The following is a 24964-nucleotide window of genomic DNA, read 5'->3' as shown; positions in this document are numbered from 1 at the left end:
CCAAATCATGATGCTGCCACCACCACGCTTCAACGATAGGCAGTACCTGGTTTTCACCAGATTTGAGTAAATCTAAAGATGTTTATTTTTGTCGTCAACCCAGTGAATTTTTTTTTTCTCATGTTCTCATAATGACTGTAATAAATCATAACCTCTCTCTCCCTCTCTCTTTCTGTCTCTTTCAGTGGCCTAAAGAGGCTCTCTTGTCCGTCTCCCAGACGTTCTTCCAGACGGTGGAATTTGGCAGCGCGGGCTTGATGAACTCTTTGTCTAATATGTGTGTGGAGATCCACATGAGTGTGACGGACATGGCCGAGCGCTTCTACTCAGAGCTCAGGCGCCGTTATTACACCACGCCCACTTCTTATCTGGAGCTCATTAACCTTTACCTGAGCATGCTGGGAAATAAACGGAGGCAACTGGAGGCGGTGAGGATTATGAACACATGACACAACCTGAAAGATAAAAACCCAGAACCCGAACCCACGTGGGTTCAAAGCATTGTTCATAATGCTCACTGATAACAACCAGATGAATCAGGTTATCTCCTGGGATTTGACCTTATCACCTCATGCCACAGCCAGCAGTTTATAAGATCAAACCTTGACACAAAGTTTGTACTCTAAGGTGATCATGAGTAACCCAAGAGTGTGTTGTGTGTATGTGTGTGTGCAGGCACGTGATCGAGTGAAGAACGGTCTGACGAAGCTGCTGGAGACCAACGAGCTGGTGGACAAGATGAAGGTGGAGCTGTCGGCCCTGGAGCCCGTGCTGCAGCAGAAATCTATCGATGTCAACGCCCTCATGGGGAAACTCGCTGTGGACCAGGAGAAAGCTGACCAGGTTTGTGTGTGTGTGTGTGTGTGTGTGTGTGTGTGTGTGTGAAGTGAACGGATAATACAAGTAGACATGTTAGAACACTTTTAATGCTATAATATAAATAGCTGGATGGATTGATGATAGAAATGGAAAACTGAATCCTATAGGATTGATGGATGAAAGAATGGATAGATGGATCATAATGGAACGCTGAATTCTGTACACTGAACAGAAGGATGGGAGAACTGTTTTATTTCTGTTGGAAAGATGGATGGATGCATCATAGAAATATGACACAGTATATAATATTGATGAATGAATAAATAATAGAAATGGAGCACTGATTTATAGAGAATGGATGAATGGATGGATGGATTGTGGAAATGTAACAGAATATTTTATTTAATGAACAGATGGATCATAAAAATTTAACCTTTTGAAATCTATTGGATAAATGGATAGATGGATGGACAAATAGATTTTTTTGGTGGATTAAAATGAACAGGTTTCACATCACAAGTGATGGGTGAGAGGATGGATGAAAGAAATAGAACAGTTTAGTTTAAGTTCTATTAGATGAATGAATGGATTAATTGATGAAGTGATGGTTGAAATCTATTGGATAAAAGGATGGATAGTTAAAATGTTTAAAAGTGGATGGATGGAGGAATAGATAAATAATAGCAACTGAACACAGTGAATCCTATTGAATGAATGGGTAGATCATTAAAATGGAACCCTTTGAAATCTATATGATGGATAGAACATAGAAACTAATTTCAGTGCTTTATAATGGACATTTGAATGCAAGAAACAGAACGTTTTTAAATTCTGTTGATGGATGGTTTGTCTATAGGCTAGGAACACTTTCAAATTGTTGTGGGGGGGGGGGGGTGGAATTCAAACACAGTAAATACTTTTAGGTGAATGAACTGATCATAAAAATGGAATGCTTTAAAATCTATATGATGTATGGTTGGAAGTTGAGTGCTTTATGATGCTTATTGTATTTAGTTTGTAACCTAGTAACCCAGTATAAGGATCTATTCAATAATGGAAACATCAAAGCACTTTTTGACTTTTAAGTCACTCTGGATAAGAGCACGTGTCAAGTGGACAGAATGGAAATATTTTAAACTGGAATTAATGGATGGATGGATGGATGGATAAGTGAAAATAATTTTAATGATAATTGGATGGATGGATAAAAGAACTGAAACAGTTTGGATTTTATTGGATTCATGGATGGATGCATGGATGGACGGATGGATGGATGGTGATTGTAATGGAGCTCTGAACTCTGATGAATTGATAAGGGGTTTGTTAATAAATTTGGAATAGCTTAGTAATTTTTGGACAGTCCTGTTACTATTGACCTTTAACCCCCAGGTCCGTAAAGTGGTGCTGGAAGATGAATCGGTGGCGAAGGAGAAAGCCAGGTACACGCAGGCCATCGCCAGAGACGCGCAGGAAGACCTGGACAAGGCTCTGCCCGCTCTGGAAAAGGCCAACAAGGCTCTGGATTCTCTGGACAAGGCCGACATCGCCGAGCTCCGTGTGTTCACCAAACCGCCTGATCTCGTCATGACCGTCATGGAGGCAGTGTGTATCCTCCTAAACAACAAGTGGGTGCCATGACAACTGAACCAGGGAACGGATTAATAGATGCGGTTCAGTTGTGTGTAAGTGTCCTAATTATTTCCTGTACACAGGACGGACTGGGCGAGCGCCAAGCAACTCCTCGGCGACGGGAACTTCCTGAAAAAGCTGACTGATTACGACAAAGACAACATCCGCCCGCAGCTCCTCCAAAAGCTCCAGCGCTACCTCCAGAACCCTGATTTCATCCCTGACAAGGTGGAAAAGGTGTCTAAAGCCTGTAAGTCCATGTGCATGTGGGTGATAGCCATGGACCTGTACTCCCGCGTGCTCAAAGAAGTCGCTCCTAAACGAGCAAAACTGGCCTCCGCCCAGGTGAGTCCGGTACCGTCTGTGTTCGTCCTCATGTTCCGCTTCGTTCCTTATTCTAGAAGGTTTGTCGCTTGTTCTTCATCAGGCCGAGCTGGACGCTACTACAGCGACCTTAAAGCAGAAGCAGGCCAAGCTGCAGGAGGTGGAGAACCAGATCGCGGTTCTGCAGAAGCAGTTTAACTCCAGCCTGGAGGAGAGGGAGACCTTGGGTGAGACTCGAGAAGAGGAACGAAGATTATGTGTTAAAATAGTTTTCATAGAAAATGTACAGATGTGTGTAAACCTGTGAGTACTTGTGTGTGTGTGTGTGTGTGGGTGTAGCTGCAAGCAGGGCCCTGACCACGGCACGGCTGAGTCGTTCAGGGAAGCTGACTTCGGCGCTGGCCGACGAGCGCGTGCGCTGGCTGGAGAGCATCTCGCTGTTCGAGCAGGAGATCAACAACGTGGTCGGGAACGTGTTCATCGGGGCCGCATGCGTGGCATATTACGGAGCCTTTACTTCATTCTATAGACAGCTGGTACAGAGCTAACACACACATCAGAGTCTAAACTAAGTCGGGACCACGGTTTGATCTGTGTTTGACCACTAGGGGGCAATAAGCATAGCTACTTTGAAAATGTGAAAATTGTTTATTACAAAGCTAAATTAGGAACCAGGCATAGTGGTTTAGGTGATGTAGTGGTTAGCACTGTCACTTCGCACCTCCAGGGTCTGGGTTTGATTTCCAGCCAGGTTTGATTCCCGTCTCTGTGTGCATGTTCTTCCCGTGCTTGGTGGGTTTCCTCCGGGTACTTAGGTTAAGCTAATTGGCATTCCCAAATTACCAGTAGTGTGTGACTGAGTGTGTTTGAGTGTGTGTGCCCTGCGATGGATTGGCACCCTGTCCAGGGTGTACCCTGCCTTGTGCTCTAAGCTTCCTGGGATAGGCTCCAGGCTCCCCGTGACCCTGAATACAGGATAAAGCGGTATAGATGATGAGTGAGTGAGTGAGTAAATCAGGAAACAGGCTTCACTGATCAGGTGTGTGTGTGTGTGTGTGTGTGTGTGTGTGTGTAGCTGATCGAACAGTGGATCTCACGCTGTCAGGAGTTGGGGATCCCTATCAGCTCCAACTTCAGTCTGATCGGGATCCTGGGCGACGCCTATGAGATTCGGCAGTGGAACGTGGAAGGTTTGCCCCGAGACAACGTGTCCATCGAGAACGGCATCCTGGTGACCCGCGGACGCCGCTGGCCCCTTATGATCGATCCACAAGATCAGGTGACCTTCTCTAACAGCTTTATAATGAGGGCCATAAAGTGACCACGTGTAAAGAGAATCAGTAAAACATAAAGAAATCAAATGTGTAGGATTTTATCCCAGCAGAGTAAATTATAGCGCCTATGTTTATTATCTCCTCCAATCCCTACGTCTCCTCTTCCTCCTTTGGCTCCTTGTCGTTTCTGTTACACTCTATTCATCTCTTCTTTTGTTTAGAGTCTTGGCAGCTCCTCCGAGACTGAACCACTCACACACACACACACACACACACACACACACACACACACACACTTACGAACACATCTCTACTGCACCAAATATTTACATACATGTTGTAGGAAAAACAACTGTATCCGTTTGTAGTGACGTGTGTCCTCGAGTGTGAATGAAATGAACTGATGTATGTTTATGTATATTAATATTCTCGTTAATTTCAGGCGAACCGCTGGATCCGCACCAAAGAGGCGAAGAACGGCCTGAAGGTCATCAAGCTGACGGACTCCGGCTTCCTGCGCACCCTCGAGAACGCTATCCGCCTGGGCACGCCCGTCCTGCTGGAAGAGGTGACGTCCTCGTCTCTCACACCTCGCTCATCGTCTCAGATTAAAACTTTAGTTTCTTTATAAACTCGAGATAAAGTCACACGGACAGTGAGACGTTCAGCTCCTGAGGGTGGATTGTTTTGTTTTGAGGAATCGTCCCATCCTGCTCCTGCAAGTGCACTTCCATGTTTATCAGACAGGTGGCGCTCTAACGTGATATATCACTGACTCAAAGTGAACATTGATGTCGAACCCGTTACCCAGAGCTGTAGAACAGATCAGTTATATTGAGTACACACTCAACACCAACGTCTGATTATTAATGATGTGATTAAATCACTGTGTATATATGTGTGTGTGTGTGTGTGTCTGTGTGTGTGCAGCTTAAAGAGACTCTGGACCCTGCTTTGGAGCCTGTCCTACTGAAGCAGACGTTCGTCTCCGGTGGCAGGATGCTGATCCGTCTGGGAGACTCCGACATCGACTACGACAAAAACTTCCGCTTTTACATGACAACCAAGATGGCCAACCCTCACTACCTCCCTGAGGTGTGTGTGTGTGTGTGTGTGTGTGGCCACATCTGACACTGGAGACTCCTTCCATATAAACGATAAATATGGATGTGAGCGCTGCGTCACATACTGAACTCGTTATTGATTCTTCTCAGTAAACGACTTGAGTTCTGACTTTCCTGTAATAACTGAACAAATCTCTGTTTATTGACGTTATCGCTCCTGGACCGACTTTCTGTTTGAGTGCGAGTGCGTCGGGGTGCCAGATCGATGCCCCGGAGCTTGGCACTCAGCTTAAAGGTTATCGGATACAGCTGCCAGCACATGATGCCAACTTTCTATCCGGTTATAAACAGAGAGAGACACAGAGGGACACAGAGAGACACAGAGAGAGAGGACGCGTTTCTGACGTGTTGTCCTGTTTAAGTGGAACAATACTAACAGTGGTTTAAACCCTCACAGTTTGATCCTCCGCTTTAAGACACTGTTTAACTCTTTTGTATTTTCTCTCTCCGCAGGTTTGCATCAAAGTGACTATTATTAACTTCACGGTGACAAAGTCAGGACTGGAGAATCAGCTCCTCAGGTAACACACACACACACACACACACACGCACTTTATATTAAAGCCCCCAGTCGATGTGGATGTGTCCCCTGAGAGGACGTGCTCCGTCTGTGCTCCGTCTCCACACAGTGACGTGGTGTGTCTGGAGCGTCCCGATCTGGAGGAGCAGAGAAACGACCTGATCGTGCGCATCAACGCCGACCGCAACCAGCTGAAAGACATCGAGGAGCGAATCCTCAGGCTGCTGTTCACCTCGCAGGGCAACATCCTGGACAACGAGGAGCTCATCAACACGCTGCAGGAGTCAAAGGTCACACAGGGGTCACGAGTAGAACAGGAGACACGTTACCGTCCTGAGGACGTCTCTCACACACACACACACACACACACACTCAGAGAAAATGAAACTTGTGTACACAGTCTTATATATATATATATATATATATATATATATATATATATATATATTTATATACTTTGAGCAGAAGTAAGTGCCCCCTCTCCTCTGACTCGCTCACATCATCTTTCATCTTATTAGGAAGAAACAAAACTGTAGTGAGATTCAGGGCCACACACACACACACACTGCTGAAACACCCTGACCTACTCTTCCTGTGTGTGTGTGTGTGTGTGTGTGTGCAGGTGACATCTGAGGCGATCAAATCGCGTCTGGAAGAAGCCGAAGCCACAGAGCTGATGATAAACGCGGCCAGAGAGAAATATCGTTCCGTGGCCACGCGCGGCTCTGTCATGTATTTCGTCATCGCCAGTCTGTCCGAGATCGACCCCATGTACCAGTTCTCATTAAAGTATTTCAAACAGGTGACACACACACACACACACACATCTTTACATTCCATCCAAGGACTTTGAATGTCTTAATAATGTCTTATTCGTATTTAATAGAACGTTACTGTATATAATGTGTATGTGTGTGTGTGTGTGTTTTACTGTCAGCTGTTTAACAGCACCATCGAGACGTCTCCGAAGCACGGCGATCTCCTGGTGCGCTTGCAGATTCTGCTGGACTGCACGCTGCTGAGCTCCTACACCAACGTCTCCCGAGGTCTCTTCGAGCAGCACAAGACCATCTACAGCTTCATGTTGTGTGTAGAGATCATGATGCAGAGGGAGGAGATCTCACCGCAAGAGTGGTTCTGCTTCCTCCGTGGAGCGGGAGGCATGGACAGGGTGTGTGTGTGTGTGTGTGTCATAAATGAGACGTGACTGTGTGTTAATCGCTACATTAACAATCGAAGCTGCTTGCTATTTTCACCCCCTGTCCTCAGGGTCTCTCTCTCTCACACACACACACACACACACACACACACTTGACTTGAGTTTTACAGTCATCACTGATCCCAGACCTCAGCCGTCTGTCACTTCCACTTCCTGTTCTGCCATTTCCTGTTTCTAGCCTCAGGCGCTTTCATGTTTAATGTCACTCACCTGGATTCTGATGGTGTTTATCTGTATGTGTGTGTGTGTGTGTGTGTGTAGGAGACTCCGGAAAAGCCGAGTGTCCCCTGGTTGTCCGACTCCACGTGGACGACGTGTTGTGACCTGGAGAAAAAGCTGCCCTGCTTTAAAGGCATTAAAGATGACATCGTGTCTGCACCCGTCTGCGTTCAGCTGGGTACACGCCCTCATTATCTGTGTGTGTGTGTGTGTGTGTGTGTGTGTGTGTTTCAGTTCTTATAAGTTTTAAACACTGTTAATTTCTCTGGTCTCTCAGGATCCTTGGAGGTGTCGGTGAACCCAGAGCTGTGGCACGACGGCAAGACGGACCTCGCCACCACGGAGCTGTCACCCGACCAGCAGCCTGAGGTCAAAGGTCGCTGGAACGAGTGTCTCGGAGCTTTTCAAAAACTCGTCCTGATTAAGAGCTTCTGCGAAGAAAAGGTTTATTATCTTTATTATTCTGATATCAGGTGTGGTTTAACGCGGCGGGTCGCTAACTCGCGCTCTCTTCCCTCAAGGTCGTCCTCGCCGTGACCGAGTTCGTCATCGTCAGCCTGGGCCAGCCGTTCGTGGAAAACCCGCCCGTGGATCTTGCCACCCTGTACGCGGACATGTCTCCGTCCACGCCGCTCATCTTCATCCTCAGCACCGGGTCCGATCCCATGGGGGCGTTCCAGAGATTCGCCAAGGAGCGAGGATGCCTGGAGAGGTCAGAGGGAACCCGCTGCACCGGGAACACACACGCTGACAGAATGAGCCGGAAATTAGTTAGTGGAGGGAATAAACAAGATATTACATTGTGTGTGTGTGTGTGTGTTTAGAGTGGAGTCCATCTCTCTGGGTCAGGGTCAAGGCCCGATAGCGGAGGAGATGATCAGCAGAGCTCTGAAGAACGGGAACTGGATCTTCCTGCAGAACTGCCACCTCGCCGTCTCCTGGATGCTCAACATGGAGGAAATCATCAAAAAGCTGTCTGAGCCTGGTGTGTGTGTGTGTGTGTGTGTGTGTGTGTGTGTGTGTGTTTGTGTGTGTGTGAGTACACTATGTTGCCCAAAGTATTCACTCACCCATCCAAATCATTGATTTCTGGTGTTCCGATAACTTCCATGGTTACAGGTGTATAAAATCAAGCAACCAGGCACTCAGACGCTTCTACACACTCAGGAGCTCAGTGAATTCCAGCAAGGTACAGTGATAGGATGCGACCTGTGCAGTGTTTACAGTCGTGAAATTTCCTCGCTACTAAATATTCCACAGTCAACTGTTAGTGGTATTATAACGAAGTGGAAGCGATTGGGAACGACAGGCACTCTGAAGTGGTAGACCATGTAAATCACAGGGTGGGGTCATCGGGTGCTGAGACTCATAGTGCACAGAGGTACCCAACGTTCTGCAGAGTCAATACCTTATGATGTCAATACCTTATGATGTCAATACCTTATGATGTCAATACCTTATGATGTCGATACCTTATGATGTCGGCTTGTTTTTTCAGCCGTTGGACCTCGGCCCCTTAGTTCCATAAAGTAACCCTTCAAGCTTTGGTATACAAAGACATTTTGGACAATTTCATGCTCCCAACTGTGGGAACAGTTTGGAGACGGCCCCTTCCTGTTCCAACACGACTGCGCACCAGTGCACAAAGCGAGGTCACTAAAGACATGGATGAGTGAGTTTGGCGGGAAGAATTTGACTGTCCTTCACAGAGAAAGCCTTTGACATGAATTAGAGTGGACACTGCGAGCCAGGCCTTCTCATCTGAGCTCAGAAATGTGCTGCTGGAAGAATCGCCAAAAATTCCCATAAACACACGTCTAAACCTTGTGGAAAGCCTTCACAGAGGAGTTGAAGCTGTTATAGATGCAAAGGGGGCGGAGCCAACATCATATTGTAGCGTTTTTACGCCGGGAAGAATGCTGGAGAGACGAGTGAGCTTATTTGCTACCCAATGCAATGGCTGGGAGTACTTTATTAAGCACACAGCATGTAAGGCATGAGCAGCACCTTCACTCAGGAGCCTACATCCAATTCACCACCAGCTTGAACTGGAGCACATTTCACACGTCACACACCTCAACACACACACAACAGGGCCGAAGTCACTAACCCAAACACCTTTCCCCATCATGGTGAACACACCGACATTCCCGCAAAGCATGCTGGTCGTCAGCCGCCGCCCCGCCCACGCCACACTGCCCCCACCCGAGCTGTGACCGTCCCTGGTCACCATGACGAAGTTTGTTTTGGAGGCGTGGAGGCGGTCGGCGCTGGCGGTGGGAACGCCGGCGTCCTTTGGCAGGTGAGGGATGAACGCGAACATAGTCCTGAGGCGGTCCGGCCTCCACAGCGTTCGATGTTTCATCGGCGTGCGGCTGGTAAGGCGCAAGACGGTCCCGGTGGAGCAAAACTCGTACCCGCCCCGCCAACCGCACCCGGTAGATGACATCGGAGAGCCGAGCTATTACCGCACAGGGGCCCACCCAGTGAGACACACGCCCGGCCGAGAGCCCCCTCCTTCTCCTTCCGGAGGAACACACCCACACCTGCTCGCCAGCAGCAAAATCTCGCCCCTGGCTGTGAGTGTCCACGCCCATTCGCCCCATAGGTGCCCCCACCTGAAAGTCTTGCAGCGGTGCCCGCGAGCGCTGGGTGGGGCCCTTCTGCCTGGCGATGAGCGGTTCAAAGTTCAGCTGTGAGACCGGCGAGACCGGCGGAGCGACTGCGGGTGACGCTCTGGGAGACGCAGTAAGACGGCTGCATGCTGGCTCGGACGGCTGATCACCACCGGAGGACCTGGAGGACTGCACGGGGGGAACGTCCTGCGTCGAGGGTTCTACGTCGCGACGGCGCTCCACTTGCTCGCAGTACCGGCCACGCGCTTTGCTGCCCGGCCGGCGAGGTAAAGCGCCGGTGTTAGCGCGCAGATTTCCCGCTCGGTCTGCTACCGGAAGTTCCGCCCCCCGGGTGTGTGCTGCTAACCTGTCCGACTGTGGCTTGGGTCCGAGCAACCTGGCTACCCCGAAGTTACCACGCAGAGTCCCGCCAGACAAGTTCAGCACCGCACCCCATCTCTCTAAAATGTCCAACCCTAAAACGCAGTCCTCCTCGACATTCCCCACTAAGAACTGGTGTGTAAAAGTTCGACCACCCACCTGGACTCGCGCTGTGCGACACGCCCGTACCTTGACGCAGCCCCCAGCAACGGTGCGGATGCTGAAGGCAGGATCAGGCCGTCGGCGAACACGCTTGCTTTGCCCCAGTACTCCAGAGCGCAGCAGCGAAACAGTGGAGCCTGTGTCCACGAGCGCCCGCAGTAAGACGCCATCCAGCACACAGTCAATGTAGAGCCCAGCGCGGCTTACCACGCGTCCTCCCGGCGCTAGTCTAGCGGCTGCTGGTGTACGCTGTCCCGTGCCTCGGCCTCGCCGCGAAACGTCGGAGCGCTGCTCGTTGCCTAGCCGCGACGGGTAGCCCTGTCCCCGGCTAGGTTCACGAACCGAGCGCCACTGAGCTGCGGGCGGTCGCTCGGCTCTTCCGCCGTGATGTACCGCCGATATGGGCTCAGCGTGCTCGGCCTCGCGCAGCGGCAGGACGCTTTGCCGGCAAACAGCGCACGGAGCTGTAGCTTGCTCCGGCGCTTGCGCCGCGCCAGCCTCCGCCACGAGATCCAGCGCCGGGATTTTATTCTTCCCGCTCCGCGTTGGCTGACGTGGTGTGCTCGCGCTAGCTCCGTCAGGAAAGCGCTTCTTCCGTGCGAGTAGTCGCTCCACTACTCGGCGGCCCGCTTGGATTTTCTGAAGGTCCTCCGTTGTGCGCTCAAACCCGTGACTCTCCATCCCACTTCTGACACCAATGTAGCGTTTTTACGCCGGGAAGAATGCTGGAGAGACGAGTGAGCTTATTTGCTACCCAATGCAATGGCTGGGAGTACTTTATTAAGCACACAGCATGTAAGGCATGAGCAGCACCTTCACTCAGGAGCCTACATCCAATTCACCACCAGCTTGAACTGGAGCACATTTCACACGTCACACACCTCAACACACACACAACAGGGCCGAAGTCACTAACCCAAACACCTTTCCCCATCATGGTGAACACACCGACATTCCCGCAAAGCATGCTGGTCGTCAGCCGCCGCCCCGCCCACGCCACAATATTAAACCCTATGGGTGAAGAATTGGATGTTTCTCAAGTTCATATGCACGTGAAGGCAGACGAGACGATACTTTTGGCGACATAGTGTAACTCGTACTCTTTTAAAAGATCACTGCTGCTTCCTGATTGTCAGTGTACTGAGATCTGATTGGTCGGTTTTTGCAGGTGTTAAAATTCAAGAGAACTTCAGGCTGTTCCTCAGCTCCATGCCTACAGACGTCTTCCCAGTCACCGTGCTCCAAAACTCAGTCAAGGTAACACACACACACACACACACACACACACACACACACCATCTGACTGCACTGGGAAGGTGATAATATGGTATGGTGTAACATATGTAATTACTACACACACACACACACACACAATTACTCCTTCACATTGAAAAAGTGACAGTGTAGACGTTTGGCCCAGAACAGCTGAGTGTAAAAGCATTTAAATGAAAACGTCCATCTCAATGATTAAACTGTCACATCTGACAAACTCAGTGTGTTTGTGTGTGTGTATGTGTGTGTGTGTGTGTGTGATTACTTAGTTTTAAACTGTATTCTATATTCAGAGGGAATTCTGGTATTTTGTAATATTACAGTTAAATGCTTACAGTATGTGTGTGTGTGTGTGTGTGCTTTATTAATGAGAGAACTTCAAAGAGTAAACCCTGTAGTGTTTCTCCTTCATGTCAGTTCCATCAGTTCCAAGCCCCTCCCCCTGTAACAGAGCCAGGTTTAGCATGTACACCGTGGGTGCCAATAGTTTTGCAATTGACCGAGCGTACGCCACCAGGTGACTAACGAGCCGCCGAAGGGCCTCCGCGCCAACGTGCGCCGCGCTTTCACCGAAATCACCGACGACTTCTTTGAGTCTCACATCTTGGGTAGGAAGTGGAGGAAGATCATCTTCGGGATGTGTTTCTTCCACGCCATCGTTCAGGTCAGAGCCCACACACACACACACACACACACACACACTTATAGTCATTCTTATAATTATAATAATATGAATCATTAGTTAATCCTAGATGAGTTATTAGTGTGTATGTGTGTGTGTGTGTGTGTAGGAGAGGAAGAAGTTCGGGCCTCTGGGCTGGAACATCCGATACGAGTTTAACGACAGTGACAGGGAGTGCGCTCTCCTTAACCTGAAGCTCTACTGCCAGGCAGGACACATCCCCTGGGACGACCTCATCTACACCACTGGTGTGTGTGTGTGTGTGTGAGTGTGTGTGTGTGTTTTATGCGGCGAAGCAAAACCCAAACCGGTGTCCCAGGATATAAAACGCACAATAAATACGGACGAGTGTTTAATGAGATGAAAAAGTCGCTGACCGACTCAACTTGACCTTGTTAAATATATTTATATGGCAAAATTATAAGCACCCTTGAAGAATACTGTGTTAAAAAATTTAAAAACATTGTCTAAGAACTTTATTGTCGTCTATGATCGTTTTTTGTTTCACAGTGAAATGAATCTGAGGTAAATTTGTTCTGTCATCCAACAACGTGTGTAAAACCAAAGAGCTTTCACCTGAAGTGAGAATGAAAAGCTTTTGATCTTCACAGAATGTGGAACCACTACAATATATATGTAGATCTCTGATCTGAAGTTTGCAAAACAATACCTGAGTTTTACCTGGAATCGTATGTTGGGGTCCGAGACTAATTTCAGCTCCTTTTTATGAAGGGTGCCAATACTTTTGGAGCCGACTATATATCTAGTGTCTGTCACATCACAGAGTGTAAAACATGATTAGTGTAACTGCAGGTTCAAGTTTCATGTCTCATTAATCACTGGGAAGGTGACCATTACTGATACTCGTGTGTATGTGTGTGTGTGTGTGTGTGTGTGTGTGTGTGTGTGTTTAGGAGAGATTACATATGGAGGAAGAGTAACAGACTCTTGGGATCAGCGCTGTTTGCGCACTGTTCTCAAACGGTTCTTCGCACCATTGACTCTGGAGGAAGGGTACAAGTACTCATCATCAGGTACACACACACACACACTCACACACTCCTTTATTGTATTTAATTACTAAAAATTAATTATCTATGGATTATAATAAATATAATAATAGTCGCACGCTGTCTCGTCTCTCGTACGCAGGCATCTACTTCGCTCCGGAGTCCGACAGCCTGAGTGAATATAACGGCTACATCGAGAATCTCCCGATCATCGACGACCCCGAGATCTTCGGCATGCACGAGAACGCTAACCTGGCCTTCCAGGTGAGTCACAATGTTACACAAACACTAACACACACTGCAAGATACCACCACAATACTAGATTTACACAACACGCCGTCCCACGCACGGACTCACACCTGCTGTTTTTTTTTTTTTTCACAGAGACAGGAGACGTCCACTCTGATCAACACCATCCTGGAGTTACAGCCGCGCTCCTCAGCAGCCGCTGGAGGGAAGAGCAATGACGAGGTGGTGCAAGAACTCGCCGACTCCATCCTGGGCAAGATTCCAGGTGAGTGTCGAGTACACCATCTGCCATTAACTACACCAACTACACCATCCACCATTAACTACACCAACTACACCATCCGCCATAAACTACACAACTACACCATCCGCCATAAACTACACCAACTAAACCATCAGCCATAAACTACACCAACTACATCATCTGCCTTACACTACACCAACTAAACCATCTGCCATAAACTACACTAACTACACCATCCGCCATAAACTACACCAACTACACCATCCACCATAAACTACACCAGCTGGACCACCTGCCATAAACTACACCAAGTACACCATCCGCCATCAACTACACCAACTAAATCATCAGCCATAAACTACAACAACTAAACCATCTGCCATAAACTACACCAACTACACCATCCGCCATAAACTACACCAACATCATTTGCCTTACACTACAGCAACTAAACCATCTGCCACAAACTACAACAACTACACCATCCACCATAAACTACACTAACTACACCATCCGCCATCAACTACACCAACTAGACCACCTGCCATAAACTACATTACTACACTTTCCGCCATAAACTACACCAACTACACCATCCACCATCAACTACACCAACTACACCATCCGCCATCACCTACAACTAGACCACCTGCCATAAACTACACCATCCGCCATTAACTAGACCAACTACACCACCCGCCATCAACTACATCAACTACACCATCCGCAATTAACTACACCAACTACACCACCCGCCATAAACTACATCAACTTTACCATCCACCATAAACTACATTAACTACACCATCCGCCATCAACTACACCAACTACACCACCCGCCATAAACTACATCAACTACACCATCCGCCATCAACTTTACCAACTACACCACCCGCCATAAACTACATCAACTACACCATCTGCCATCAACTACACCAACTACACCCTCCGCCATGAACTACATCACTACACCCTCCGCCATAAACTAAATCAACTACACCATCCGCCATAAACTACACCAACTACACAATCTGCCATAAACTACACCAACTAGACCACCCGCCATTAACTCCTCAACTACACCATCCGCCATGCACTACATTAACTAAACCATCCGCCATAAACTACACCAACTACACCATCACGCATAACCCACACCAACTACACCATCCGCCATAAACTACACTAAATACACTATCCGCTATAAACTACACTATCCGCCATGAACTACATTAACCAAACCATCTGCTATAAACTACACCAACTACACCATCCGCCATTAACTACACTTAATAAACTTTCCGCTATAAACTAAACTATCTGCCATAAACTACACCAATTACACCATCCACCATAAAATACATTAACTACAACATCCGCCATAAACTACAGCAACTACACCACTACAAAATGAAGTCACATCCAATAATGCAACAACGTTTAAATATATGTGTGTTTGTGTGTGTGTCTGCAGAGAAACTCAGTATGGATGTTGCTGTAGAAGTCTTGTTTGTTCGAGACACTAACGGTCGACTGAACTCTCTGACCACTGTGCTGGGACAGGAAGTGGACCGTTTCAACTTCCTGCTGCGGGTGTTACGGGTGAGATTCGTTAAAATGGTGTAAATTTAAAAGCAGATCTTTATTTCTCACTCAGAGCTCTCCGGCTCTAACACACCTGAGACACAGGAGTGTAATTTCACAACAGATGTGGATTTAAAGTGTGTGTGTATGTGTGTGTAGACCTCCCTGGAAACCCTGAAGAAGGCCATAGGTGGTTTGGTGGTGATGTCTGAGGAGATGGAGCGGATCTACAACAGCTTCCTAAACAACCAGGTGCCCGAGTACTGGGCCAACGCTGCGTACCCGTCCCTAAAGCCTCTGGGCAGCTGGGTCCGAGATCTGGCACTGCGCACGTCCTTCATATGCGTAAATCGAGCTTTACTTTCTACTCCATTTAAGGTACAGTGAAACCTCAGATTGCGAGTAACGCGGTTTGCGAGTGTCCCGCAAGACAAGCAAAGACTTTTTATAAATTTTCACTTGAAAAACGAGCAAGTCTTGGTTTGCAAGTACTGATTATCATGTATCATGCATGCGCTTCTTGTTTTGACGCCAAGGGTCACATGATCACAACTGAACCAACGTTTTTTATCTCTCTTGTGCTGCGGAATTGTGGGTAATCGTCTCCCCTGCTGGGTCTCAGTGCTCGTCTCTTACAGGTATAATCAACATCCGTGCACGTGTGTATTGTTTACTATAACACTGTGACCACGTGTGTGTGTAAAACATATTTTATTTTGTGTCTGTATAACACAAGTGTGCGCGCGTGTAAAGCAAAAGCAAGTCTCATTAGAAGGTTAAAAATTCATTTTCTCCCTTAGCCTCGTTGTGTGCGTGTGTGTAATTTGACACCATGCCGGTTCATACACTCTCTCCCTCTTTATCCCCTTTGGTTGTGTGTGTGTGAAGCACCCCCTCTCTGCTTTGCACACACAAACACACACACACACTCTGCTCTACACAGAAAAAGTGCCCTGTCGCGATGCTTTTCAAAGGTAAAGTGTTGGTTCATTTGTTTGTTTGTTTGTTTTACTTTACAGCAGTGATTCCGTTAGTATGTGCTTACACGAGCGTCATTAGCGATGTTCCTTTCTCATTTTTCAGAGAAAAATAGTCTTAGTCCATTAACGTGTGTGTGCGTGTGTATGTGTGTGTAAAACACGTGTGTAATTCTCTCTTATTTGAATTTTACGTGTGTAAAATTCAAATAAGAGAGAAGAAAGGTTTACTGTGTAAGATGAGAAGGGGGAGACAGGGGAGCTGAAAGTAAAAGTCTTCTCTTACTTTAGCTTCACACACACACACAGAGCACCTGCACACATGAACAGAAATCTGTCGGGATTTATTTTTACTTTTTTTAAGGTAAAGTGCAGATTAATTTTTTTTTTTTTTTTACTTTATATTTTGTATTAATTATTTTTATGTATTTACTTTTTTGGGCTGTAGAATGAATAATTTGAGTTTCCATTATTTCTTATGGGAAATTTAAATTTGGTTTATAAGTGTTTTGGAATACGAGCCCACTTCCAGAACGAATTATGCTCGTAATCCAAGGTTTCACTGTATTTTAATATGAACCAAGGGGAAAGTATCTGAGTGTGTAAGTATGACAAGACTCTAGTTAATAAGTTAATGAGTTCTTGCCTGTCCTCCTGTGCAGAGCTGGATAACCAGAGGTCAGCCCAAGTCTTTCTGGGTCTCAGGGTTCTTCTTCCCTCAGGGTTTTCTGACAGGTTAGTGTCAAACTAGTGTGTGTGTGTGTGTTCAGTCTCTGCAGTGATAAATATCAAAACAAATGACTTTTTAACAGGCGTGCTACAGAACCACGCCCGCAAGTACAAACTGCCTATCGATGAGCTCAACTTCCGATTTAACGTCATCCCCGTTTACCGAGACCAGGCCACCATCGCTGAAGCCCTGAAGAACATCGCACCAGAAGCAGAACTCGATCAGGACAAGACGGTCAGGGCGTGACCCTTATGGATTTTACACTGTGTTATGGGTTACCAGAACTCACTGTTCTGTACACTGTGTGTGTGTGTGCAGCTCCCTAGCATAGAGGACGGAGTGTTAGTCCATGGAATGTTCATGGACGCGTATCGCTGGGACGATGAGGACATGGTGATCGAGGACGCGTTGCCACGGGTGATGAACCCCATGCTGCCCGTGGTGCAGTTCGAGCCTCAGCAGAACTACATTCCTGATCCGTCACTGTACCAGGCGCCGCTGTATAAAACCTCCGCCAGAGCCGGAACTCTGTCCACTACAGGTGACGTCACTGCACACCGAGCTAGTTGTGTTAAATACATCTGTATAAGTTTTACTTGGCACCCTTCACAATGACTCGTAAAAGTATTCACCTCCATTTGTTTTCTGTTTTGTTGCATTACAACTTGGAATTCGATTGGATTTTCTGAGGGTTTGTCCAACTTGATTTAAATTTGGTTTGTTCTAAGCACCCTTTGCCTGATGTCTTTAGTGTTTAGGCTGTTTTTTGGTTACTCTTGTTTTTCTTCTTCTACAGGACACTCCACTAACTTTGTGGTGACAGTGATGCTTCCATCCAACAGACCGAGCGACTACTGGATCTCCAAAGCCTCCGCGCTGCTGTGCCAACTCACCGAGTGAGCGACGCCCGCACACACACCTTCCCTCATCCTTACTGTACTCTTCATTCAGTGCCTACAATGGCAAAATAACTGAATCAGGAGGAACTAAATAAACCCAAACTCTCAGGAAAAATAATAAAGAATCATGTCGACTCTGACCACTTTTTGACATTTTTATTGAGGTTTTGTTCCAAATCTATATTTTGTAATAAAGTGTCTGTTAGTTCATGGGGTCAGCACAAAAAACCTGCACGTGTTAGAAAGAGGACGGCACAAAAAGTCGAGGACGAAAAAGAAACGAAAATGATGAAACGACACAACTACAACAGTGCTGTTCCTATACACACATGTATACTGTGAGTACATTACACAAGAAAAACTATATCAGATTGATCAGGTCAGTTACACCAGAATCACGTTTCTGAGTTAAATCCTGCAGCGCTTCCGTAAACCTGCCGAGATCCACCGCAGAAAGGTGAGCCGAGGTGTTCGCGGCCAGGGACTCATGATTTCCCTCTTCTCATTTATTTGGTAATTAAGCTAAAGCAGGTGCCTCTGGTGTGTTTAACCTGTCTGATGAGATTTTAATACGGGTTATAAAAACACTTCCACGTTCATAAGAGATCCGGGGATGATGTTAGACTGTTTAACCAACGTGGTTTAAAAAGTCTGGTTTTTAATGTGGTTCTTGAGCTATGTTATTAGCAGTAGGATCGTGACGTATGATTGAAATAAGTTACAGACTGAAGCAAGGAGTTGATTATGGAAATACCATGTCAGGGGCGCACCCAGCTCTTCCAGCACTTTCTGCGATGAGTTGGTAGTTCTCATTTGAGTGACCCCAAACAGCAGCAACAACAGATGAGAGGTTTTCTGCGTGTGTGTGTGTGTGTGTAAGAGAGAGAGAGAGAGAGAGAGAGAGAGAGAGAGATTCGGCAGGTATTAATTAAAAGCACAGTGTTAGGTGAGAATAGACAGTGTTTGAGGTGACACTCAGTAAATACCTGCTGCTACAGGAGTGCTCCAGAGAGCCTGTACACCACGGCTGTGATTACCTGCAGTCAAACACGGGCTCGGACAGGGAGGACTGACTGTGACAGGTTTAAAAATGTGCTAAGATTACTTTTTTTCATAAATATTTACAGATTCATCACTGACTCGAGTGATTCACTCAGTCTGATTCAAACTGACTCACACTTATACTGATTCAAAATAAGTCACTGATTCACACACCCTTACTGATTTAAACTAATTCACACACCTACTGATTCATACTGACTCACTGATTCATACTTCCACCAATTCATCCTGACTCACTGATTTATACTTGCACTGATTTCAAATAATTCAGTATATTAATAATTCCTGCTTCAAATTGACTCACCAATTCACACACCTACTGTACTTATTCAAACTGACTCACTGATTCACACTCCTAATGATTCAAATGACTCTTTGATTCACACTAACTTTACTTCAGCCTGACTCACTGATGCACACAACCCCTCTGATTCAAACTAGGGTGCACACTTCAGGCACATTCCTCAGCCTGACTCACTGATGCACACATTCCTACTGATTCAAACTGACTCACTGATTCATACTAACCCTACTTCAGCCTAACTCACTGATTCACACCTACTGATTCAAACTGACTCACACTAACCCTACTTCAGCCTGACTCACTAATTTACACTCCCACTAAATCAAACTGACTTACTGATTCATAGTCATACTGATTCAATTTGACTCACTGATTTACCCCCCCCCCCCCCCACTGATTCAAACTGACTCACTGAATCACACTTCTACTGATTCAAGTCAATCCTGAAGTCAATTCTTACTCATTTAAAATAATTCCGACTCATTCACACTATAACCATACTTCAGCCTGACTCACTGGTTCACACACAAATAAAAAATTGACACTTGAATTGATTGTTTCTGACTCACTGATCCGTACTGACTCCGACTCAAACTAATGGACTGATTCACACTTGCATTGATCCAAACTATCTTACTGATACAAATTCACACTAATTTAAAATGACCCCCACACACAAACACACACAGATACTAATGTAAATTGTCTTATACTGATGTGAGCGCACACACACGGAGGTTCACAGTGACTCACACACCCAGTGGCAGACATCTGCTTATTGTTCAATACATGTTGTTTGATTTGATTCATCACTCATCATCACACTCCTGTTTGTGTTCAGCATTGTTTCAATCTCAGTGGCTCATATTGCACTTCTACAAACAGTAATGGTTAATTTTTCTCTTTTTAAAACATTTGAATAAAAATAATGAAACAATAATAAATTCATATATTACTAACACTCACTCAGGGACAGGCAACAACCTATTTATCTCGCACACACACACACACACACGTACAGGCAGTGGTTAGTTTTACTTATTTCAGATAAAAGATGAAAGCGGTGCGATTATGTGAAGTCCTTGGAGACGGCCTCGATGAAGTTGGGCGCGGACATGAGGATGGCGAAGGTGCAAATGATGGAGAAGAGCGAGAAGGCGACGAGGCAGAGGCGATCCACGACGGCTGCCGCAAACTTCCACTCGCCCCGCACCGCCTCGGCCTCGTCCTGGGCCCGGAAACGCTGCGCCAGGTACGACACCTCGACCAGGAGCCGCTGCAGCTCCCGCTGCTCGCCCGATGGCGCAGCCGTGGCTGCCTCGCGGGGCCCGCCGACGCAGGAGGCGGCGCACGACACGCCCGAGTCGCTGCTGTTGGGGCAGCAGGTGCTGTCGGGCGAGTGGAAGCCGAAGTAGAGGTTTGTGTGTCCATTTGTGCCCATCTGACCGGGAATGCTGCTCATCTGCAGGCTGCTGGTGCTGGCGCTGGAGTAGCTGTACGGGGACTTGCGCTCGTCACCGGGCTTCTTCATACGCAGGAACCAAGCGCACCACTGGAGCAGGATCACCCGCACCTGAGCGCACAGGCAGAATACCGCGCGCTTTAGATTTTACGTCTCGCTAATGTCTCATTATTAGATTTATTTATTTTTTTTATAAATTTGGTGTTGCTTTGCCCCTCACCCATTTTGGCATTTTGCCTCCGTGCGGATCGTGATGGTGGAACTGCAGGACGAGGACGGTGACCACGACGGACAAACCCACAATCATCATCGTACTCGCAAAGTACTGAGCTATGCACACACACACACACACACACACATGAAAAACCAAAATGAATTCACCATTTTAAAATATGTGATTTTCTAGGGGTATTTTTTAGGGAGAACTAAACACGAGGGTGAGTCAAGAATTATTCGCACTCTGGTTATATTAAACCTTCTGTTGGCTGTGCTTATCTTATCAGTCCTTTCCATTCAAGGCTCCTGACTCCCTCAGTTTTTACATCAGTTATTTGTAACTGCAGTGTGAGCAAAAATGGATGCCCCACTTTTTTTTTTTAGCACAGAAGAAGAGCAGTGTGCAAAGATTTGTTTACTTTTGTGTTCTGAGAGTGTACCTGTTGCCGAAACAACTCATTAAAGAGAATAAATTTGGATATCTACAGACAGAATTTGCATTTCCATACTCTAAGGAAGGTGAAAGTTTCTAAAAGAGAATCATTACTGGTGACGAGACACGGATTCATCACTACGAGTCTGAGACAAGGTTTTGAGGTTTTAAAGCGTTCTCCTTATAGTCCTGATCTTGTTCCAACAGACTTTCATCTGAAAGTAGTCCTACCAGTCCGACGAAGACTGACTCCTAATGAAGAACTGATGAAGACAGCGGTGCATTCGTTGCTTGCAACTCAGTCGTAAATACTTTTAATGAGGGAAAACGAAAAACTTGTCGATGGACAGATGGACAAAGTGTACTTAGCTATTTATCTTTTTTGAAAGTTAATAAAATCATTTCTACAACCAGAGTGCGGATCATTTTAGACTTCACCCTTATATATATATATATATATATATATATATATATATATATATATATATACACATACATATGGTACATTGTGACTACCTTTCCTTAAATTGTAAAGGTTTAATAAATAATAAACGTAATCATGCGTGCCTATGAGGGGGACAGAGTCGGAGGTGGCGGGCATGATCTCCGCCACCAGCAGCATGAACACCGTGAGGGACAGCAGGACTGTGATTCCTGAAGAGGAAGAAACGACAAATCACGTCAGTGTTCACAATACAAACAAGGTTTCACATATGTGACCTCGATTAGCTCACACACTGTACAGATCTTTTACAGCAAAAGAACTCTAAAGTTGTGCAAAAAAAAAAACAAATACAGATAGTCCCTGAGCAGGGACGTGCACAGACATTTTGAGGGGCAGGGGCTCAAGTGAAATAAAGGGCACTTCTCATAATTACGTATTTTTTTTCTTTTTTTAAACAAAAAGTATATATATTAACGCAACACTGACTTCCTTTTTAAAAAAAAATAATTAAAAAAGTTAATTTTATCTTCCTCAAACTCATGCAATTGTTTAATTTTCAAAAGATGTCTACAAAATAATCAGTTCACACAGAAACCATGGTCTCCTTAGTATTCACTAGGTTTATAGAGCAGCGAAGGAAACCATTCCACAATGTGCATGTTTTGAAAAAAAATTCTATGCTACTAGTTTCAAATATATATTTAGATTAGAATAACCAAAATAACTGCATCAAGCAGAGGGGAGGGGTGTGTTTTACTAATAATTTGTTTATTTTTTGCACAAGGCACTACATCATTTTAATTATTTTGGTGTTAACAGAACACATAACACTTTTAAATCTACACAGATATTCGCGCTAAACTGAAGAGGGTTGTTGCTGGTATTTTGTCAACTTTATTGAAAAAAAATCACTGCAAATATAAGTAAACTTATTTAGTAAGCTTATTACTAACTTATTTTATTACATTATGGCTTGGTTGAATTCCAATGTAGAATGTGGTCTGTTATTTCTTGATAAAAGCCCGCTGTGCGGAGTAGAACAGAACATGAAGAACAGAGCGTTGCTATGGACTCACAGGATTCTAACCGTAGAGACGGAGTGGACTATCTTCTTTAGCGGAAGCAATACAATCGGGCTTAAATCAATAAACTCCCTTTTAATATTTTGTGTCAAAATAATTATTTATTTGGTAGGTAGCCATGTAATAAGCGGGATAATATATAGCGATTATGCCTTACACATTAGCTAGTCTAGTAGCTCATGAGGCATGCATGCTAGCAAAACACAGGTTAACACATAGTTATATATATTTGTCTTTGGCTTATCAGCAGTAAATTCGAGCCTTATTCGAGGCACTGGTAGTTTAATCTTTTGTTCATCACCAGCTCCACTCACCTGAGCACAAGCCAAGAAAAACACTGCTGGGAGGGGCTGCTGCTGCCTGCAGGTGTGTGTGTATATGATCTGCGCCGCTGCGCGGGGGTGGGGGGGTTTATGTTCGCTTCAGAACTCCTGACCTGATATTTAGATATACTATTCTTCAATAAATATATTTGTTTGACAGGGAAGCTGTGCGCAAACAGGAATACATATTATTTTTCCAAAAAAAAAAAAAAAAAAAAGCACCCCAGAAAAAAGGGCATTTTCTCTCCAGGAATAAAAAGGGCAGGTGCTCAAGTCCCCTTTGATCTCTGTGTGTGCATGTGCCTGTCCCTGACCTACGAACGAGTTCAGTTTGTAAGCTCATGAACGATTCATTCTTTTTGAACGAGTCTTTAACGTGACTCAGAAGAACAAGTCGTCTCAGAGAGTAATTCGTTCTATTTTCTACTGGGCGCAAAGCATCACAAAACCCCCATAGGTTATGAACAGGAAACAGAAATGAGTAGTTACCTTTGAGTCTTCTATTCCGAATTGTTCGTTCTTTTGTCACGTGACTCCCATAGACACCCTGCAGTGCAGTAGATTTAAAAGAATGATCGACTCAGACTTGTTTTTTAGACTAGTTCATTTTGATGAACGAGATTCAAAGAACCGAGTCACTAAAATTATCTAAAATTTCCATCACTTATGTAAATCATACCCATCCACTTGATTAAATTTCTGTCCCCTTTCCCCACACTGTGGTGATTACCAAAACTGAAATCGCGCTTAAGGAAATAAATCTCACACATGTGAAATGTAACAGTGTCGTCTTTGTGCCTTTAAACCGTGATTGCGAGTAACGTGGTTTGCAAGTGTTCTGCAAGATGAGCAAAGATTTTTAATAAATTTTGACTTGAAAAACGAACAAGTCTTGGTTTACGAGTACTGAGTATCATGGATCACGCATGCGCTTCTTGTTTTGACGGCGAGTGTCACGTGTTTACAACTGAGCCAACGGTTTTTCTCTTGTGCACTGTGGAATTGTGGGTAATCGTCTCCCCTGCTGGGTCTTAGTGCGCGTCTTTTACTGGTATTATCAACATCCATGCACGCGTGTACTGTTTACCATAACACTGTGACCACACGTGAGTGTGTAAAACATATTTTATTTTGTGTTTGTAAGCGCGCGTGTACTGTTTCTTATAACACGTGTGTGCGCGCGCGTAAAGCAAAAGAAAGTCTCATTAGAAGTTAATAATCCATTTTTTCTCTCGCTTTCTGTTTCAGCCTGTTATGTGTGCGCGCGCATAATTTGACATCTTGCCGGATCACACACACTATCTGCCCTATACAGAAACTTTGTGCTGTCGCGATTCTTTTCAAAGGTAAAGTGCAGGTTCATTTGTGTGTTTGTTTAACTTTACAGCAGTAATTGTTATTAAGCGCTCACACGAGTGTCATTAGCGATGTTCCTAGCTAATTTTTTAGACAAAACAAAGAAGTCTTTCCATTAATGTGTTTTATGAAACTCAAATAAGAAAGGTTAACTGTGTAATAAAGTCTCATTAGACGGTTAAAAATCCATTTTTTCCCTTAGCCTCTTTTATGTGTGTGCACGCGCGTAATTTGATACCGTGCCAGTTCACACACTCTCTCTTGGGACAGGAGGGGCTTCTCACACACACACACACACACACACACACACACACACACACACACACACACACACACACAGCTCCTGT

At 45.6% G+C, this 24964-nt stretch overlaps 2 protein-coding genes across 5 annotated transcripts in view; one reads left to right on the top strand and one right to left on the bottom strand.

Moving 5' to 3' along the window:
* Positions 1 to 18038, top strand: part of LOC128508173 (dynein axonemal heavy chain 6-like) — a 48180-nt gene extending 30142 nt beyond the window's left edge. The window contains 29 exon segments of the mRNA XM_053479389.1: positions 186 to 428; positions 676 to 843; positions 2209 to 2444; positions 2532 to 2793; positions 2876 to 2999; positions 3112 to 3308; positions 3848 to 4051; positions 4489 to 4614; positions 4977 to 5141; positions 5624 to 5691; positions 5800 to 5980; positions 6313 to 6492; positions 6628 to 6861; positions 7171 to 7306; positions 7406 to 7572; positions 7650 to 7840; positions 7953 to 8113; positions 11455 to 11543; positions 12076 to 12222; positions 12350 to 12488; positions 13155 to 13274; positions 13393 to 13514; positions 13636 to 13765; positions 15219 to 15346; positions 15488 to 15673; positions 16968 to 17040; positions 17118 to 17269; positions 17354 to 17576; positions 17832 to 18038. Of these exon segments, the coding sequence (XP_053335364.1) occupies positions 186 to 428; positions 676 to 843; positions 2209 to 2444; positions 2532 to 2793; positions 2876 to 2999; positions 3112 to 3308; positions 3848 to 4051; positions 4489 to 4614; positions 4977 to 5141; positions 5624 to 5691; positions 5800 to 5980; positions 6313 to 6492; positions 6628 to 6861; positions 7171 to 7306; positions 7406 to 7572; positions 7650 to 7840; positions 7953 to 8113; positions 11455 to 11543; positions 12076 to 12222; positions 12350 to 12488; positions 13155 to 13274; positions 13393 to 13514; positions 13636 to 13765; positions 15219 to 15346; positions 15488 to 15673; positions 16968 to 17040; positions 17118 to 17269; positions 17354 to 17576; positions 17832 to 17935 (4656 nt within the window). The 3' untranslated portion in view covers positions 17936 to 18038.
* A 56-nt stretch (positions 18039 to 18094) lies between these two features.
* Positions 18095 to 24964, bottom strand: part of chrna8 (cholinergic receptor, nicotinic, alpha 8) — a 46819-nt gene continuing 39949 nt past the window's right edge. The window contains exons 8-12 of one of the 4 annotated variants that reach the window (XM_053479383.1): positions 21979 to 22065; positions 20983 to 21092; positions 20320 to 20900; positions 18921 to 19007; positions 18095 to 18789 (exon numbers count right to left, since the gene is read on the bottom strand). In XM_053479383.1, coding sequence (XP_053335358.1) covers positions 20370 to 20900; positions 20983 to 21092; positions 21979 to 22065 — 728 coding nt within the window. In that variant the 3' untranslated portion in view covers positions 18095 to 18789; positions 18921 to 19007; positions 20320 to 20369. Of the gene's footprint in view, positions 19008 to 19697; positions 20901 to 20982; positions 21093 to 21978; positions 22066 to 24964 lie in introns of those variants that run through there. The other 3 variants (XM_053479381.1, XM_053479384.1, XM_053479382.1) reach the window with 3 other exon arrangements.

This window comes from Clarias gariepinus, chromosome 20 (genome assembly GCF_024256425.1).
Source record: "Clarias gariepinus isolate MV-2021 ecotype Netherlands chromosome 20, CGAR_prim_01v2, whole genome shotgun sequence".
In the NCBI taxonomy this organism is placed as follows: domain Eukaryota; kingdom Metazoa; phylum Chordata; class Actinopteri; order Siluriformes; family Clariidae; genus Clarias; species Clarias gariepinus.
This window is presented reverse-complemented; position numbering and strand designations above follow the sequence as displayed.